Genomic DNA, 19,894 nt, shown 5'->3' on the forward strand with positions numbered 1-19,894 from the left:
TAGGGTAGAATTTCATATAGAAGGCAGCGATAAGTTCCTGCCATGTTTCTATGGATTCAGACGGTAGGTTATTAAGCCAGGTCTTGGCTTTATCTCTCAAGGAAAAGGGAAACATTTAAGTTTCAAGACTTCATCAGTAAGGTCCTTTATCCTAATTGTCCCACAGATTTCCTCAAAGTCCCTAATATGAAAATAAGGGTTCTCATCATCTTTTCCTAAGAATATAGGGATCATTGAAGAATACTAGGTTTTATCTCGAAATTAGCCGTAGTGGCTGGCAATTTAATGCATGAAGCTCGGTTGGTCCTAGTTGGGAACATGTAATCTTTCAAGTTGCCATCGCTGGCACAACAGAAGTACTAGGGGTACTATCCTCACAAAGAGACAGATTCTCAAAACAGAAGTTTCCAAAAACAGGGCTCTCAAAGAAGATCTTCGAGCTCCCTGCTTAAATCAGAAGAACTACTAGGTTTTTCGCTAATCAATCGACCTAGAGTATCTCTTTTCCAAGCCCTAACAAAATCGGGCATACACTAAAAAGAATTCAAAAAGAAATAAAAATCCTAACAGGAAGGTTCTAGCAAACACACAGCAGGCTGACTCGACTTTACCACAGCAAACCTAAAGATTTCTAGCAAACAACAAGCATGATGGCTCCACTTAGATTGTTTCTAGACCAGCTTCTAATCCTTCGAAAGGGAATTCGTTACAATTTAAGCAAACCCCTCTGGAATCAATCCGAGTTAAAGCAAGTTGAATCGAGGCGAGGGAAGCTCAGTGGAGCTTTGATACCCAAAACCTCACCGATCCAATGCGGCGCAGTCACGCATTCAACTCGCAGTAACCGTCAAGAACTTCAAGGTGTGCTTAAAAGAGTAACCAATATTTTTCGAATGATTGTCCTGTTAAGCTCGATACCCTATAGGTCTCTTTCTAGTCCAAATTTTAGGCTTAGGTTCGCTTTAGGTTTCGTTTTCCTAAGACGGGCAAGAAGGGAGCGGTGATGAAATCCGAACCCCTATCTTATATGGTCCAGTCCTTGCCCTTTACTAGGAATTTAAAAACAGTCCATATTCAAGTCCTCAGCATATATTCACCTTAAGGAGTCCAGTAACCCGCTTGCAGGAGATTCGCGGGTGTTTAGAATTTTACCTCCCGTACCAGACGGGCGAAGAACCGCTGAAGTCGACTCGGGCCACGACTCCTATGCCGTGTGCGAACCCGAGGGGCCGAGACGATATCGTAATCGTCGTCCTTCCCTGCAAACAGTTTATATTTAAGGGTACCCTTCCGTAGGGTTAAAAAAAATAAAAATAAAAATGTCCCAAAATTAATGTCCAAAGTCCATAAAAAAAAAATTACAAAAAAAATGTCTCTCTTTTTTTTCTCTCTTTTTATCAAAATAAATAAATAAAATTCTTCTTCTTTCGCTCCTTCAGCTTTGCTTTTCGCTCCCAAACTTTAAGTAAATCACCACAAGCTTTGGCAAAATTGTCTTTCGCTCCAATCTTTAAAAATCTGCAAGGAAACAAAAAAAAAACCAAAAACGTAAAGAAGAACAAAAATAATAAAAATCTAAAAAAAATCTAAAAAAAAATGCTAACTAAACACAGGTCCGCGTCGGCGGCGCCAAAAATTTGTTGTAATATTTCGATTGCGGTAAATACGGATTCGATGCTCGGACTTGAATAGATTTAAAAACAAAAATATATACACAATATGTCACAAGATCAAGAGGAACCAGGACTCAGGATTCCAATGTGTTTCATATTCAAGTGGCTCAGAAAATAATTCTAGGCGATTATAGCTCAAAATAAAACAAGTATTAACTCTATCTTTGCCAAATTAGATTCCATAAAATATTACTTGTATATGATAAGCATGGAACATCAAGAATCCCTAGGACTAAGCATGTTCCATCAAACAAAATCACAAGTAATTAATTGAAATCATAAATCAATTAAAATCGGTGCAAAAAGTGAATTAAGAATTATTTAAATAACCACATGGCTGAAAAACAGCTTCCTCCATCGTCCCAGTATTGGGGTTTAGCTACTCATAATAATTATGTTCTTAAAATACATACTTGATGCTCAAAATATGATTAAAAGAGTGAAAAATATAATACAGTGAAACTACGACCCTCTTTAAGCGTCCAGAGAAGAACGATAGAATACCACTGCTGTAAAAACGATACCTCACGGCTGCTGTTGACGCTGTTGTTTTAAGACCCTCGGATGCTAGTCGTTGACACTGTTGATAAACGACTGTCTATGCTGGTGTGTTCTTCGTGTTCTTCGAGCTTTGTTAATGGCAGCAGCAACAGCAGGTACAATTCCTGCAACTCCTCCTGCGCCTCTCTACTGGCCTCCCAATCGACCCCTAACTCTTGATAAAACCTTTTCTAACTTCTTTCCACCTCTTATATACTTCACAGCTCAAAGAAATCCCGATAGAATCTCTTTTTTTTCTTCTCTGCCGTTGAAACAATAATCACCTCTGTCAGTGTTTGTACGCGTCTGTTAGCTATAAAATAGCCACCAAACTCTTCCTATGACTTGAACAGGACCAAATACATGATTATCCAGCGTAAAACTCTCCCAAAATCTCCACAAAATCTTTGAAAGTGCACAACAGGACACGTCTCTCTGTTTTAACTTTGATTGCTTCTCCCGGACATTCCAACCCAATTGGTTGGGTCTAATTGATTGTATCAGGCCTGATTAGTCATGCAGAGTCCATACGTACCAAATACAGCAATTGAATCTCCTAAAATCACGTCCAAAATTCGATCTTCAAATCTGCCAGACGCTGCATGCATTTTCCCGCCATTTTTTTAATTCAAAACGTGAAGAAGGTGGGTGCCCTTATCCTGTGCTGTTCTCCCTTTAGCAGCTGCCTGGAAATAGGTCACCCCTTAGTAATTAGGTTACCCCTTATCCAAAATCAAGGGTCCGTATAGCAAGTGTCCTCTGAGGCATTTTCCGCACTTTTTTCGGGGTTCCTCCGGGGTATTTCTGGGATACTTCCGGTACACTTCTGAGGCGCTTCCGGTACGTTATCAACGGAGGTCCAGATACCACATTTTTAGCCAAATTCGGCGCAAGAGATTATTTTCCAAAAACACCTACAAATACATAAAATAACCAAATAAGTACAATATCGAGTACTAACAATATATACAAATGAGCTATATTAGACACATAAATGCGTCTATCAGCTATCATTTCAGGAACTGCAATATTAGTTTTAGCACAAAAGACAGAAATATCATTCATAAGACTATCCCACCCACTGATAGGCTTCGAAAAGGTCCTAAAAATTATCCCCGACCAAAAACTTGGTGGGCCCGGAGATATGTATAAAATTAAGCGCAATAAAAACGGGGGCCTACAGTAATACCGCAAGTGCACGGTCGTCAGTTGTAGCTCGTGCAAGTACGGGTCGATCCACAGAGATCGAGAGTGTTTGGAGTGTTCTAGCTATTTTGGGTTCCAAATTTGCTATTGTTGGGCTTTGGGTACCAATGGATTATGATTGTGCTTTGGGCCTTTGAATGATTTTGAATTGGATTGAACTGAGCTTGGGCTCAGAAATGTGGACTATGGGCTTTGGTTTCAGTGAACTGATTTGAGCTTTGGGCTCAACAGTTCAACTGTGAATTGGGCTTAACAGTTCACTTGTGACTTGGGCTTGGTAGTGAACTAGGCTTTGCCTTGAACTTAGGCTTGGGCTCAGTGTAGTGAACTAGGCTTTGCCTTGAACTTAGGCTTGGGCTCAGTGTAGTGAACTGAGCTTGGGATTAAACCTGGGCTTTTGGTCTTTTGGGCCTTGGGCTAACAGTGACTGTGAATTGAGAATTGGGCTCTAGCTTTTCACCTGGGCTTTGATTAAGTCCACAGTGGGCTTTTGTAATTAATCTGGGCTTCAGCAGTAGCAGAAGCAATGCACAGCAGGTAGTAGCAGCAGCAGGAGCAAGAGCTGCACAGCAAGGCCAAGAAAAAGAAGTAGCAGCAGCACAAGGCCAAGGAAGAAAAGCAATGCAGCAGTGGTAGCAGGGTAGCTGCAAGGGAAGTGGAGTGGCAGCAACAGGGTTGCAGCAAGCCAAGGGAGGTAAACAGTAGCAGTAGGGGAATGCAGCAGTGCAAGAGATGAAGCAGACTAAAAACTAAACAGCAAAAGAAAGATGACAATACACACCAAGTCCTAAGGCCAAGGGCAGGGATGTGGTGAAGCTAACAGAGCAAGGCTAAGGCAAAGCTAAGGCATTCATATAGAATGGGAAGAGAACTAGCTTGCTATGAGCACTAGTTTCTCCCAACTACTCAATCAACACAGTGCACCTAAGCATACAAATGGAATGGCAAGATAATCAGCTTGCTATAAGCACTGATTTCTTCCATTGCACAATCGAATCAAAGCTTCAAAGGCTTCTAGCCTAGCATTCCATCAAACTAACATTAGTGAACTAAACATAACAGTGAACATTTAACTAACAGTGAGCAACAACAGTGAACTAACATGACAAATTAACAATGAACTAACATGACAAATTAACAGTGAACTAACATGACAACAACAGTGAGCAACAACAGTGAACTAACATGACAAATTAACAATGAACTAACATGACAAATTAACAGTGAACTAACATGACAACAACAGTGAGCAACAACAGTGAACTAACAGTGAGCATTCATATAAACAGAGAATTAAAATTGCCAAACAAGAACCCTAAAAATTAACAGTGCAATTAAAATTGGAACCAAAAAAAGAAATTAAACCTAATTGGTAACTTGGCTAGTCCAAGAACAAGTTCTACACCATACCCATCCCTTCTATTTATACAAAAGCATCAAAATTAGGGTTTCCCCCAAATTACAAATTAGGGTTTTCACCCAATTAAAAATTACCCAATTCGACGCTGACCCATGCTCTGCAATTGTTCCCTATGCTCCTCTCCATTCTTCTGATGCCCTAAATCGAGGTGTTGCATCAAACCCACATCTAGGTCAGTGAGATGCGATGGTAGCTGTGGGTTAGATACAACAGCTAGGCTTAGGGAGATAGGATGCTGCTGTTGTCGGGTGGTTGTGGTGGTGGTGTGGCTCGAGAAGGAGGTGCAGCTGGTGGAGGTGATGGAGTTGCAGAGCTCTGCAACTTTTGGGAAGAAGGGGAAGAAGGAGGAGGAATCGATAGAATGGGAGAAGGGTCTGTTTGTTTGGGGTGTAGGTGTGAGGCGGGTCCATCAAGAGGTGATGTTTCGTGAGATGGGCCGTGGGATGTGAAGCTGGTAGGTGGATCGGATGGTTCCTCCTGAAGAGGTTGGTAGCGACCGTCAGATTTTTTGATACAACGAAGTTAACGGCTCTAGATGGGGTTAGGTGTTGTAGTGTTAAGCGGAAGTATCGGGATTTGATGAACAGCAAGGGAGCGACCGTTGGATTCAACTACCATCTAATCTGAAGGCTTGGAATTTCAGCGCTGTGGTGCTTGGCAGAGACTTCAGATTTTGATGCTCTATGAAGGAGCGACCGTCGGATGCTTCTGAGAACTGATCTGATGGCTGAGAACGGAGGCGTTTTTGTGTGTAGAAAATGAGGTTGTGCGCACCATTCTTCGCGGCTTCCTTGCGTAATTTCTCCCGGCTTTTCACTACTTTTCTGCTCTTTTCGCTCCGCAAGTCATCCAGACTTCATTTATTACCTAAAAATGCAAAAATTAAGTAAGAAAAATATTTATTCTTGAAAACAATGAAAATACAGAATATGGGATAAAATGTAGAATTAATGCACAAAAGATGAGTAAATGCCAACAAAAAGGGATAAAATATATACAATATTTGGCACTCATCAAATACCCCCAAACCTGAATTTTACTTGTCCTCAAGTAAAACAAAACTAAGGAAATCCTACCTATACCACTGTCGCTGGTCTCTCGAATGCATTTAGCGTATGCACTAAGCCTTTTAAACCACTAAGTGTCCCTAGTGGACGAGTTGAAGTCTCGTGAAGGTTTACCAGAGGTGTGCCTACAAAACCTAAGGACAAAATATGAGCTCAGATTCCATCAAATGTGACATGTGCAAAACAGTTTAAGCTCACAACAAAATGGAGATGTCAATCTAGCTATCAAAGGCACAATCCTAGCACTGATAACAAATAAAGACATGTGATAAGCGTGTAAAGTGTATCTACACATGTGTAAAGAAAGATCTGAAGTTATGACTACTAATCACCAAGAGATAGTTTCTCAGGCTAAGAACTGAGGTCGAAATCTAGCTAGCTGTCCGGACTTTACGAGAATTGTGAATGAGTTGGAGGTATTTCACAATTCCTCGCGTTGTACATCAATGGCATATACCCTTCCTTGGTTATTACAAAAAACAACAAAATAACTCTTTACATGACTCTTATTTACATTGACTATTCTCTTTTTATTTTTTGACAAAGAGATGATGGAATTGATAAATACTTGATTTTTTTTTTTTTTTTTTTTCTGATATATTTTTTTTCTCTTTTTTTTTTTCTGAATATATACATCGTTTTTTTTTTTTTTTTGAACTAGGAAACACTTTTGATAAATATACAAAAGGAAACAAAAGATTACATGACACTTGCAAGAGGTAGCCCTTTTTGATGCACCCAGTTAAATTCGATGGTTGTCTTTCTTAATGTAACCTCCACCTTCTATCCCAACCAACCAAAGAACAAGCTAGTCAAGTTTCGTTCAGTATTCTAAAGTGATTGGCAATCGTAACTTCCTATCCAACACCTTGAAGATCGAGGCCATACATGTATTGGTAGATCGTGCGCGTGCAAATTTCTTATCACTATGTGAATTGTGCTAGAATCAGGGTGCCTAAATATCTAGACTAAGACTCCTAATAATTATACATATTTGCACAAGAGTCAACATTTCAAGGTAAATGAGCTCCATTTTTTATGATTTTTAATTTTTTTAATTTTTTTGAATTTTGATTTTTCAATTTTTTTGGAATTTTTCAATTTTTTCAAAAAGAAGAAGGAGTTCGTTTTCAATTATGGCATATTATCGTGGTATCTACTCTATACCCCCAAACCTAAACTAAACATTGTCCTCAATGTTTCAAAATATGGAAAGGATTAAAATGCAACATATGGAAAGGGACATGCTGAGTAGAGTAAAAGGAGAGAGAATACCCGATTTCGGCGAAAGCAGAATTAAAACTCCGTTATTCAAGGCAAAAAATCCAACATATTTCAGCCGAGATCATATTGGATTAGCAAAATATATACAAAAGGAACAGAAGGGTTTTTAAGAAATTTTATCTACTGGATTATATACAAAAAATTCACCATACACTAACAATCTAAAGAGTTGAGGATCAATCCAAAAGACAAAGTGTAGACATTTCAACAGCTTCACACATATATAACAGGAAAGAAACGCAAGTGAAACTGTGAAACAAAATGAGCTACCCCCAAACCTGGATTTTACAGAAGATATAATTTTGAAAAAAAAATCGCGCAGTTTCGGGGGTTCATCATGCAAAAGGTCTAGCTCGAAATGAACTGTGCTAGGGACGGGCAAACATGCAATTTCCAACTGTGGTTCCTCAAATGTATTATACTTAGAAGCAAAATAGTCCAAGAGGACTTGGGAAGCACACAGTTCCAATCCTAGATTAGGAATTTTCAGAAAAATTGGTTTTACAATATTGGTACAAACCAAATCTAGGTTGGGTGGAAGGCCATCAGATTGTGACTTAGGTAGAAGAATAGGCATATCATTATCAATCAAATCAAAATCTTCTAACTCATCTACACATGTCACATCATGCTCACAATCATCAATCACATTGGCAAGTTCACACTCAGAATCATCAACATCATCAACAAATTTATTCTCATGCATCGGCAAATCAGGAGAAATATCACAATGTGACCTAGGTAGAGAATCAGACACATCAAATATATTTTCATGCATATTGGTGTCTACAGAAGATTCAACTATTCCTATGTCATGCTCATCTTCACAGAATAATTGTACGAATCCCATGTCAATATCAAAATCATATGAATTACAATGAGTATTAGAAAAAACAGCATTCATGAAGGTCGAGGGCGAGAAGCCATATGTTATTGAACCAACAGGTTCCACAATATTTTCATGTTCTTCTAACATATCATCATAATCATCATAATCATCATCATGGTAGCATGCATATTGGTCCTCATTAACAGTGGTGGTGTCATTAGTCGATTCATGTTCCTCTAAATTAGGTTCATATTCGACATTATTTACATGAATGGGACTAGACACTTCATTAGGGACAACATACATTTCCTCATGAATTTTCTCCTTTTGTCGGTGAAGCAAAATCTGATCTAAATGTGCATGAATTCGTGCTGTAGATCTATCATAGTCTTGCTTACAGAGTCTTAAAGCTTCTGTGGTGGAGTCTAAATTCATGGGAGTACAAAATTCTTCATGTTCAAATTGTGGTGAATGGTACATGTGTGCATGGTCATTAGGGTTTACAAAATATTGATCGCAACCCTCAAAGGATTGATTATGGTCCCAATGACTACCATTCTCACAATTTATGGGCATTTCATACCTTGGATTTTCTCTAGATTGCCTAAAATTATGCAAAATATGACAATTCTCAACAGGGTGGTCTAAACTACCACATGCGGGACATGCATAGATTTCAGGTTGCCTAAGAAAATTAGATGTGACAGATTCCTCATGTGATTGCATTTCTAAAGCTGTGATTCGAGCTTCTATTTGATCCATAAGTGATGATTGTGTGAGTGAGGCACTAGCAAAATGTTCATTTTCACGTTGCGATGAATGATGCATGTATGAATAGTCATTAGGGTTCATGTATTGCGGCTCGGGACTTTGAAAATGTCCATAATAATTCCTATGACTATTGACATCATGGTCCGTGGAAGGTTCATAACGTGAATTTTGTCCATATGCAAGTTCTCTAAGGGATTTGTTGTACTCCCCAACTGTAGAAAAAGATCTATTCATGATTGGCTCAAAAGCTAAGTAAAGAGTTTACAAAGCTCAAAATTTGGTTTTTTAAAGGGTTTGGATTTTTGGGAAAAATTTGGTTTTGGTGGGAGACATTTGAAAATTTGGTTTTGAAATGGGAGTAAAATAAAACTTTTGGTTTAAGATGGGAGAAATAAAAAATTTGGTTTAAAATGGGAGCAAAAAAATTTTTTTTTTTTTTTTTTTTTTTTTAAATAAAATTTGGTTTTTGAAATGGGAGCACGCCCACTGTTTGTCCTCTAATGGAATGGAAGGAAGGCTGCGGCCCATAATCGGTTACAAGCTCAGCTGGGTTTAAACCCAAAGTCCAAAATACAAGTCCAATGGAAGAATTTAAACAAGCCCACACAAAATAAATACAAGCCCACAAATTAAACAACAAGCCCAAAAATAATTAATTACAAACCCAAAATAGAAAAATAAAAAGCCCAAAAGATTGGGTTAATTATTACAAGCCCACAATTAAAGAAATTTGGAAGCCCACAGGTTGGGTTCTCTTAAATGGGTTACCTTTTAAGCACAGCCCAGCTGCTCTGATATTGTTGCAAAAACCCAGTTGGGTTTTGGTTCTTTTCCTTGGTGGCGTCCCAGCAGAGGAAAAACAGGTTCAGAACAGCAGGTCCAACAGCAAATGAAGTGAAGCAGATGCAGATGCAAATGCTATGCAGTGAAATGCAAAATAGCTAAGAAAAACACAAGAAAAACACAGCACCAATCCCCGGCAGCGGCGCCAAAAACTTGATAGGCTTCGAAAAGGTCCTAAAAATTATCCCCGGCCAAAAACTTGGTGGGCCCGGAGATATGTATAAAATTAAGCGCAATAAAAACGGGGGCCTACAGTAATACCGCAAGTGCACGGTCGTCAGTTGTAGCTCGTGCAAGTACGGGTCGATCCACAGAGATCGGGAGTGTTTGGAGTGTTCTAGCTATTTTGGGTTCCAAATTTGCTATTGTTGGGCTTTGGGTACCAATGGATTATGATTGTGCTTTGGGCCTTTGAATGATTTTGAATTGGATTGAACTGAGCTTGGGCTCAGAAATGTGGACTATGGGCTTTGGTTTCAGTGAACTGATTTGAGCTTTGGGCTCAACAGTTCAACTGTGAATTGGGCTTAACAGTTCACTTGTGACTTGGGCTTGGTAGTGAACTAGGCTTTGCCTTGAACTTAGGCTTGGGCTCAGTGTAGTGAACTAGGCTTTGCCTTGAACTTAGGCTTGGGCTCAGTGTAGTGAACTGAGCTTGGGATTAAACCTGGGCTTTTGGTCTTTTGGGCCTTGGGCTAACAGTGACTGTGAATTGAGAATTGGGCTCTAGCTTTTCACCTGGGCTTTGATTAAGTCCACAGTGGGCTTTTGTAATTAATCTGGGCTTCAGCAGTAGCAGAAGCAATGCACAGCAGGTAGTAGCAGCAGCAGGAGCAAGAGCTGCACAGCAAGGCCAAGAAAAAGAAGTAGCAGCAGCACAAGGCCAAGGAAGAAAAGCAATGCAGCAGTGGTAGCAGGGTAGCTGCAAGGGAAGTGGAGTGGCAGCAACAGGGTTGCAGCAAGCCAAGGGAGGTAAACAGTAGCAGTAGGGGAATGCAGCAGTGCAAGAGATGAAGCAGACTAAAAACTAAACAGCAAAAGAAAGATGACAATACAAACCAAGGCCAAGGGCAGGGATGTGGTGAAGCTAACAGAGCAAGGCTAAGGCAAGGCTAAGGCATTCATATAGAATGGGAAGAGAACTAGCTTGCTATGAGCACTAGTTTCTCCCAACTACTCAATCAACACAATGCACCTAAGCATACAAAAGGAATGGCAAGAAAATCAGCTTGCTATGAGCACTGATTTCTTCCATTGCACAATCACATCAAAGCTTCAAGGGCTTCTAGCCTAGCATTAACAGGAACATAACATTACATGACAGTGAATTAAACATTAACAGTGAGCATTTAAACTAACAGTGAGCAACAACAGTGAACTAACATGACAAATTAACAATGAACTAACATGACAAATTAACAGTGAACTAACATGACAACAACAGTGAGCAACAACAGTGAACTAACATGACAAATTAACAATGAACTAACATGACAAATTAACAGTGAACTAACATGACAACAACAGTGAGCAACAACAGTGAACTAACAGTGAGCATTCATATAAACAGAGAATTAAAATTGCCAAACAAGAACCCTAAAAATTAACAGTGCAATTAAAATTGGAACCAAAAAAAGAAATTAAACCTAATTGGTAACTTGGCTAGTCCAAGAACAAGTTCTACACCATACCCATCCCTTCTATTTATACAAAAGCATCAAAATTAGGGTTTCCCCCAAATTACAAATTAGGGTTTTCACCCAATTAAAAATTACCCAATTCGACGCTGACCCATGCTCTGCAATTGTTCCCTATGCTCCTCTCCATTCTTCTGATGCCCTAAATCGAGGTGTTGCATCAAACCCACATCTAGGTCAGTGAGATGCGATGGTAGCTGTGGGTTAGATACAACAGCTAGGCTTAGGGAGATAGGATGCTGCTGTTGTCGGGTGGTTGTGGTGGTGGTGTGGCTCGAGAAGGAGGTGCAGCTGGTGGAGGTGATGGAGTTGCAGAGCTCTGCAACTTTTGGGAAGAAGGGGAAGAAGGAGGAGGAATCGATAGAATGGGAGAAGGGTCTGTTTGTTTGGGGTGTAGGTGTGAGGCGGGTCCATCAAGAGGTGATGTTTCGTGAGATGGGCCGTGGGATGTGAAGCTGGTAGGTGGATCGGATGGTTCCTCCTGAAGAGGTTGGTAGCGACCGTCAGATTTTTTGATACAACGAAGTTAACGGCTCTAGATGGGGTTAGGTGTTTTATTGTTAAGCGGAAGTATCGGGATTTGATGAACAGCAAGGGAGCGACCGTTGGATTCAACTACCATCTAATCTGAAGGCTTGGAATTTCAGCGCTGTGGTGCTTGGCAGAGACTTCAGATTTTGATGCTCTATGAAGGAGCGACCGTCGGATGCTTCTGAGAACTGATCTGATGGCTGAGAACGGAGGCGTTTTTGTGTGTAGAAAATGAGGTTGTGCGCACCATTCTTCGCGGCTTCCTTGCGTAATTTCTCCCGGCTTTTCACTACTTTTCTGCTCTTTTCGCTCCGCAAGTCATCCAGACTTCATTTATTACCTAAAAATGCAAAAATTAAGTAAGAAAAATATTTATTCTTGAAAACAATGAAAATACAGAATATGGGATAAAATGTAGAATTAATGCACAAAAGATGAGTAAATGCCAACAAAAAGGGATAAAATATATACAATATTTGGCACTCATCACCCACCATCTCGCATGGCCTTTAGTTGGTCTTTAGAATATCTTCACCAAATTCCTAGAATTCACAATGTCTTGGTATTTCGTTCCGATGCGTGCGACGACTCGTCAGTGACTCATAACAAAGTGCATGCTAACCAGAAACAAAGTAAAGATAAAATCAAATGTCGGCATCAAGATATGAAAAACGTATGATTCTCCCTCGCTTCACTAGTACCTTCTCGACTTACAATCTCCAACATATCTAAAATTAATGGAAAAATCAAAATTAAACTCAGCAACGTGTTGTAATATGTACCCCAACGCGTGTCCGAAGGTCGTTTGAGGCAAGTTTCTTGATTCAATCACGAGCCACTCAAACGTTCACCATTTTCAACAAGTTCAACCACTCTAGCCAGTTCTTTTTCTCGAATAACATCTTTGTGTTTGCACGAGGCAAAAACAATAGTAACAACTTCACCAACTATATTAAAGAACAACGCAAACTCGTCATGCTTTTGAGCAACATTCTTTAATTCCAATTGAAGTTGATGCGAGAAACAATGAATAGCATACACTGATGGCTTTTCTTAAGATGAGTGCCTTAATTTCATTGTGCTCGCCTTGCATATTAGTAGCACCATCGTAACACTGCCCTCTTAATCTCATTATATTTAAACCATAGACACCAATGCATCAACTGAATTTTTTTAATGAAATTATCGTCGTTTCATGGACATGAATGATGGCAATTAACTTTTCAATAATGCATCCTTTGTTATTGACATAACGTATACAAAGTGTCCTACATCGCGAGACTCGTCAACCATAACAACAAAAAGGGAATCACCAATATCGTCGCAAATCACATCCATATTTTTCATTATAGATGCACTCATATTCTTTTGGATATCTAGTGATGTTAACTTGATGTTACCGGGAGCATTTTTCATAACTTCACTCTTAATATTGTCATTATCTTCAGTTATGTATTTAAGGAGTTCAAGAAATTTATCTTGATTACGTGAAGATTCATATTCACCATTGCCACGAAAAGTTAATCCTTGATATAAAAGAAATCAAACATAATCAATTGATGCTGTCAAATGAATCTTGTACTCCAAACTGTCTTGTGTTGTTTGATATTTAAAGAAATTCCGAATATGATATGATTCTTGCAATAACTCGCGACTTTTCACACAAGCTTCATTGTGAACACTATTCTCATTTCCAACATGTTTTTCTAACTTATCAGGTTGACTCCAATTTGAAAAACCTGCATTGACAAATGCATCACAAACACTTTTACCCTTAACATAACTTCTGAAAAGATAACAAGGCAAGCAAAACGCAACATCTTTGGAAATGTTATACTCTAACCAACTTTCATGTTTTAAGAACCAAGATTCGTTGAAACGTCTTGATGGCTTCTTTTTCGCATTAGATTTTGTGGAAAGGGAAAGTTCTTAGGTTGGCAGGGACACCTTTGCATATAAGCTCTTCGTACTTTATCTTGATCATTTGGATGATAACTCAAGATCAGCTTTCTCAGTGCAGGGTCTGTTTGAAGATTCAATATCGATAACTCATTTACAATAGTGGAAGCTAATTGTGGACTAGGAACATGGGCAGAAAGAACTAGTGGACCATGAATACCAGAAGATAGAGGTACTTGAGTACTAGAAATTGAAGGAACTTGTTTTAGACCCGGTGGAATAGAAGATGAAGGAATATCAGGTGTTCTCTTTCTCTTGATTAAATACTTATCTATAGTTGAAAAAATTTACATACAAATTAAACATCAATGAAGAAATCAACTGTAATTATTAAATTAAACCAATAGATGTTATTAAATACTAATTAAGAAACAAAAACAAATACCCAATTTCTTAATTTTGCAAACAAGACAAATCATACTAACATCCCCAAATTTAACATGAACCCCAATTTTAATTTAGATCAAATCTCCAAAATTCAATAGAAAATATATTTGATTAAACATGACTTCAGAAGAATAATAAATACCCAATATCCTAATTTTCTATACAAGATGAATTAAACTAAACCCACGAAATTTTGACATGAACTTATTGATCAAAACTTTAAAATTGGATAAAAAGAAGAAGGTACCTAGATTTGTGATGTAATTTAAAAGACTCTAAGGATCAGCAGCACTAGACACATAGAATCTTAGTTCTAAATCTCAGGATGCAATTGAGAAAAGAAATATATATTTTTTTCTGAAAAAACTAGGTATCAATACAGTTGCGTTTTTTGTTTGCTTTTTTAGTTTCAAGTCTCATGTGATTCGTGTTGTATATGGAGAAAAAGAGTTTTCTGGACGTGTTTGCTTTTGGGCTTTAGCTAGGGGTGTGGTGGTGGTGGTGGGGTGGGGTGCATACATTGGAATTTTAGGGGTGCAAACTAATGTGTATGTGTATATATATATATATATATACCAGCTTGAAAAATGGAGGACTTAATTAGTTCAAATTTGAAAATCAAGGGGGTGCAGTTGCAAACCCTTGCATGGGGTCGCCTTCACCTTGAGCCAGGGTTTGGAAAATGGGAAGGTAAGTTACCAATCAACGCATATGCAAAAGGGTTAAAATTGCTGGAAAATTGAGTCAAAACTAGATGATGAAAACAAACAGAAGAATGGTGTAACCCTGACTTCAAGGCTCTTTCGATTCTTTTAGACAATAATTCGACATCTCTCAATTAATTGGCGACTATAATAAGTCACTCGAATTATGTCTTCAGAAATCAATGTAGCCCTAACACTATAACAAATTCAAGGATTGTACTTCCTTGAATCGACCAAGAACACATTGTTTAAGATTCTAATGATGTTATTAGAGAAAAAGAAAAAAAATATTGTTTTGATGATTTGTTTTCAGAGAAACAATCATTGCTACTTATAGGTATTTCATGTCGTTCGGAGATGTATGTTCATCACCAAACGACACATTCAAAAGGAATCAATAATGGCTATCGGCATAGACGTGTCTATTCAAATTTATTTAAAAGGTCTTCAGTTTAAAATCGAAAATATCCACGCGTCGACCATAGTCATGAAGAGGATGATGCCCCCACCCCCACCCGTCGTAGTGGAAAACATAATGCATATGTTTTCAAAATTTACAAAAAAAAATGACCTAAAATAAGATAAACAAGCTCGAACTAAGCTTGAGAGTTCACATTTGAGGGGGTGCAATTGCACACCCACCTTTTAATGCAACTTTGCCCATGATTACATCTGCCGATTTTGTCGAGCATCCCCACTTGTATGAATTTTGTTTATTTCGTTTTTTTTTATTGTGCTTTTGGCCACCTCTACTTATTCGTACTTGACGAGATTCAAAGAGCCCTACTTTGTGACGTCGAAATATGTATATTTCGCGTAGACATTGACATCAAAACTGGACTCTCACTCAGTCCCTAACTTTTTCGAGAAACAGTTAGTCGATATATGGAACACCTTAGGTTCCAATCTAAGCCAGGAAAACAAAATGTTTATTCTTAACTTTTTTTATATTTCCAAATTATTATTACATATGTAGATGGTGGATTTTGAACTGGAGCAAAATGGCCATCTTAGGGTCCGGTCTAAAATTTACGACAAAGTCAAGACTACGAAGATTCATACCTCAGTTCGAGATTAAGACTCGATCCACCCCTAAAAAAAATTCGCGGCCTAGCCTATGATCTCAGCTTCATGAGCAAGATTCCGTCCAGCCTCATATGAGCGAGGCCCCGCTAGCCTCCTTATGGGTAATACTCTGCTCATCCATATATGAGAAAGAATGTGCTCGTCTTCTCATGAATAAGACTCAACTCCCGGCCTCTCGAGACTCAATCCTTAGACTCTATACATATAGACACGGCTCCTACTATGACATCCCCGCAGGATACACTGGTCATGCCTACTCATTTTTCTCATGACTCATCCATGGTTGATTCCACGAGTGCATGATACTTTAAGTCTCTAGTGAGCACGGCTCACGCCTCGGCCTTGCGAGCACGACTCAAGCCTTATCTGGGACTTGTAATTTATTCCTAGTACATCACGCGAGATACTCTGGTCATGTCTACCCCGGACATCGTGACTGACTCCTAACACATCCATACGAGATATGGTGGTGATGTGTGCTCCATATATGAATATGATTCACGACTAGCTCCTAGAACATCCCTTGAGATACGATGGTTAAGTCAAGTGTTCTACGGTCTCATGCAAAATACATTATTAGACATGCAAGCTTCACTCTCAGCCTCTCGAACAAGTTCTAGCTGACTCTATGGGACTTGAAATCCATGAGCATGCCCCAACCGGTCTCATGTCAATTAAGATTTACAGGATCATCCTAAAACTAGTACAAGACACAACAGTAAGGCACCAACCTCACTCAAGGCATAAACCTCCTAATGAGCCTCCTAGATATGCTCACGGCTAGCAACTTAAGTCTGAAGCACACTTAGTTATCTAAAAACATGGTCAGATCTCCCGGTGCTCCACATACTCATCAGAGACATCATCTTCAAGCCTCCCACACAAGAAGGGAGGATCAGTGCACAATTTTATCCACACACTATTTTACAAGAATTGTGTCAATTTTCAGAAAACTCAAAATGATAGTATACCTGAAGATAATTTTTTAGTGATATGTTCTTCTTATGAATTCTATATTTTTATATACTATCTTACAACATCTACTGATTGTGCTTATTGTGCCTCCTTGGCTTATCCCTGCTCATGTGCAAACATCGGCGGCACTAAAGTTTGCTACCATGAGGGGCTTAGAACACAAAACAGCAATCTTGGTTGGGCTTGATCGAAATGAGCTAAAATTCACTACCAATTTTTTCTTCGGGCCTACTTAGGTCAAGGAAATGATAATTACTAGGGGTGTGCAACGGACGGACGGTTGCGGATTAGGGGTCACCCGCAACCAAACCGTCAAAGTTGCGGATTTGGAAAATCAAACCGTGACCGGCCCAATCATCCGTGGATTTCATATCCGCGGATTGTACGGACCGGTTGCGGATTAACCGCGGATTTGGTAAAACAAAAAGAAAAAAAAAAAAGATTAGCTAGACTGCTAGAGCCGAATTCACAGCCGTAATTGTTTTCTTGAAGTATATAAATTTCCCAGCAATTATGTCTTCCGTGTGTTGATTCTGTAAGGCGGCCTGATACTAGTGTTGTAAATGCTGCGAAGGCCCAAGGGATATATTGTTCTCATTCAAGGATCTGGTGAAGTAATTCCTGAACTATGTGCTTTATAAGTGTAGCACTTACAGATATTCCAAAACAGACGAGGCCCATTAAGAAAGTCCGAGAATATTATAAGCCTCAAAGGTTCTTGGTTGCAATATGCTGCGTTTGTAAGTACTGAAAACAATGCTACTAGCATGAATTTGAACTTGACAGTTCATTGCAAGCATTCAAATAGATAGATAAGTAGGTTGCCCTGCGGTGCGGATAATCCGCGGTTTTTAAAGCCCACTCGTAACCGTAACCGCACCGCATGCGGATTTGAAAATGCATCCATGTCTGATCCATAACTATTGCGGATTGGTTTTCACCCGCAATTTTACGGATGGATACGGATAAAATCCGCGGTTACGGATTTTTTGCTCACCCCTAATAAATACACAAAGTTCAGCAACTAAGCTAAAACACTATTCATAACATAACAGAACATGACGGTGGCATCCAAAAGAAACGACATTCATCACGAGCATAAGTGTCCACTTGATTTTTAAGGCATGACTCTCCAAAATCTGCCGGATTATGCCCGTAATCGTGCACCCACCCGCAAAAATCTGTTGGGCGGGTCGGGCTGATGAATTGGATACCAAATGCTCGTTTAACATATTTATGGGCCGTGAACATTACAACAGTTATAACCAGCCCCTCCCATGACTCACCTAGTCGCCCGGCATAGCTTACACGTGTTATCAAGTGAGCAATACGTGGCCCGTTACACTGCTTTTGTCAGACCACATTTGTCTTCTCCCATGCAAAGAAGACACATTTCAAGCTTAACTTGATCATCTCAGATCTTTCCCCATTCTCTCAACCTTCCCATTCCTTCATTAACTTCTTCTCTCTTTTCTTCGTCTAGATAGATCTCATAATTTGATTGAAGACATGGGTTCTGAAACATTTGTAGAGATATTATTAGCAATACTTTTGCCACCAGTTGGTGTCTTCCTCCGTTATGGCTGTGGAGTAATTACTCAAAACCTTTCCTTATCCTTACATTATTTCATAAGCTCAGCTAGAGGTGCAATTTCCATTTCCAAACATATATATTTTGATGAGATTAATGTGTTTTTTTTTTGTTGTTGTTTGATTTGTGGCAGGTGGAATTCTGGATTTGTTTGTTGTTGACGATATTGGGATACATTCCTGGAATTATATATGCAATTTATGTGTTAGTAGGGTAGTTTTCTCTCTTTGGAAGGGTGATAATGGTGATCATAGATGTTATGTTTTTGATGTTGTTTGTTATACTGCTACGTTTTGTATTAGATCTATAAATATAAATGTATTTATCTTTGATCATTACTAAGGTGTTTTTCATGGACAAGAACAATTCTTAAAACTCAGTTTAGTCAGTTTGGGGTCAAGGTATTAAGAAATGAATCCAAAATGAGGTTCACTCACCGTTCATATGTGATGGGTCTGGTACGTTGTCTTGGGACTTGCAGTGAAGTATGGCGATAAGGTTAGAAACTGCTGCAAGATGACCAGATAATAGTTTTATTTACACTTCGGCGGTGCATGACATGTCATGTATGCTTGTCGTTATCGGGAAATAACTGTGCAACCTGTGCATCTTTCTATCACCAATTCCTGTGATGGTTTCATTGGTTTGTCCTTGGTGCAACCAACCATAGGAAAAATGTACGACCTCTTTTTTAGCTTTTTTATCTCGTAATAAGTCGGAATCAACTTAATAGGACAGCTTTTGAACAGCTTTTGAAGCCATGTCATCGGTTGGCATGTAAGCGTTAGATCTTTTCATGTTGTCCTTTTATCCTCCGGAAACCTTGGCTGAGAACCCGTGTGTAGTTTGATCTTGTCGTGTTTAAATGACCGGACTGCATTCTGGAATATGGAGACGAAACAACACAAAATTGAATCCTGCCTTCCCTGGTTTCTTGTATCTAGTTTGAGTGACAGGAAATGCGAGATAACCAGGACTGGGACTCGAGTCACACTTTTAAGATAGACATGATACTTGCATTTGCTCGAGGCTGCTCATCTTCTCTGCTAGTCCGTCTCGAGAATCATATCAGAGGAGATGCTTTAAAGCGAAAGCATATATGCATATCGGTTAATCAAGCGAGCCATCAAAGTAAAAGTGATGCACATTGATGCCCGCATAATCCAAATTGATGTCAGCAGTAATAAAATTACTAAAGCTGATGAAATGACAGCGCATATGCGACAAAATCTTCGGCAGAACATTTTACACTCTTACCGTTGAATGCTAACTTCCGAGTTATAACAGGCAAAATGGCATCCTGGTAGTTCGGTAACCTCTTGATCATCAAT

At 39.1% G+C, this 19,894-nt stretch overlaps 1 protein-coding gene across 2 annotated transcripts; it reads left to right on the forward strand.

The window, feature by feature from the left end:
* Nucleotides 1–13,514: 13,514 nt before the first annotated feature.
* LOC113323495 (low temperature-induced protein lt101.2-like) lies at nucleotides 13,515–18,913 on the forward strand. Of its 2 annotated transcripts, none has more exons than XR_003347659.1 (2): nucleotides 13,515–14,061; nucleotides 18,697–18,772. XR_003347659.1 is itself a non-coding variant. In XM_026571814.1 (2 exons), the coding sequence occupies exons 1-2, from the start codon at nucleotides 18,482–18,484 to the stop codon at nucleotides 18,778–18,780; spliced, it is 165 nt and encodes a 54-aa protein (XP_026427599.1). In that variant the 5' UTR covers nucleotides 18,400–18,481; the 3' UTR covers nucleotides 18,781–18,913. The 2 variants fall into 2 exon arrangements, 1 of the variants encoding a protein (XP_026427599.1); XM_026571814.1 differs by lacking the exon at nucleotides 13,515–14,061 and adding an exon at nucleotides 18,400–18,562 and having other exon boundaries at nucleotides 18,697–18,913.
* Nucleotides 18,914–19,894: the final 981 nt, after the last annotated feature.

This window comes from Papaver somniferum, chromosome 11 (genome assembly GCF_003573695.1).
Source record: "Papaver somniferum cultivar HN1 chromosome 11, ASM357369v1, whole genome shotgun sequence".
In the NCBI taxonomy this organism is placed as follows: domain Eukaryota; kingdom Viridiplantae; phylum Streptophyta; class Magnoliopsida; order Ranunculales; family Papaveraceae; genus Papaver; species Papaver somniferum.

Coding starts and splice junctions, on each gene's coding strand:
- LOC113323495 (XM_026571814.1), top strand. CDS start 18,482: ATGGGTTCTGAAACATTTGTAGAGATATTATTAGCAATACTTTTGCCA. Junction 18,563..18,696: donor TCCTCCGTTATGGCTGTGGA/GTAATTACTCAA, acceptor GATTTGTGGCAG/GTGGAATTCTGGATTTGTTT.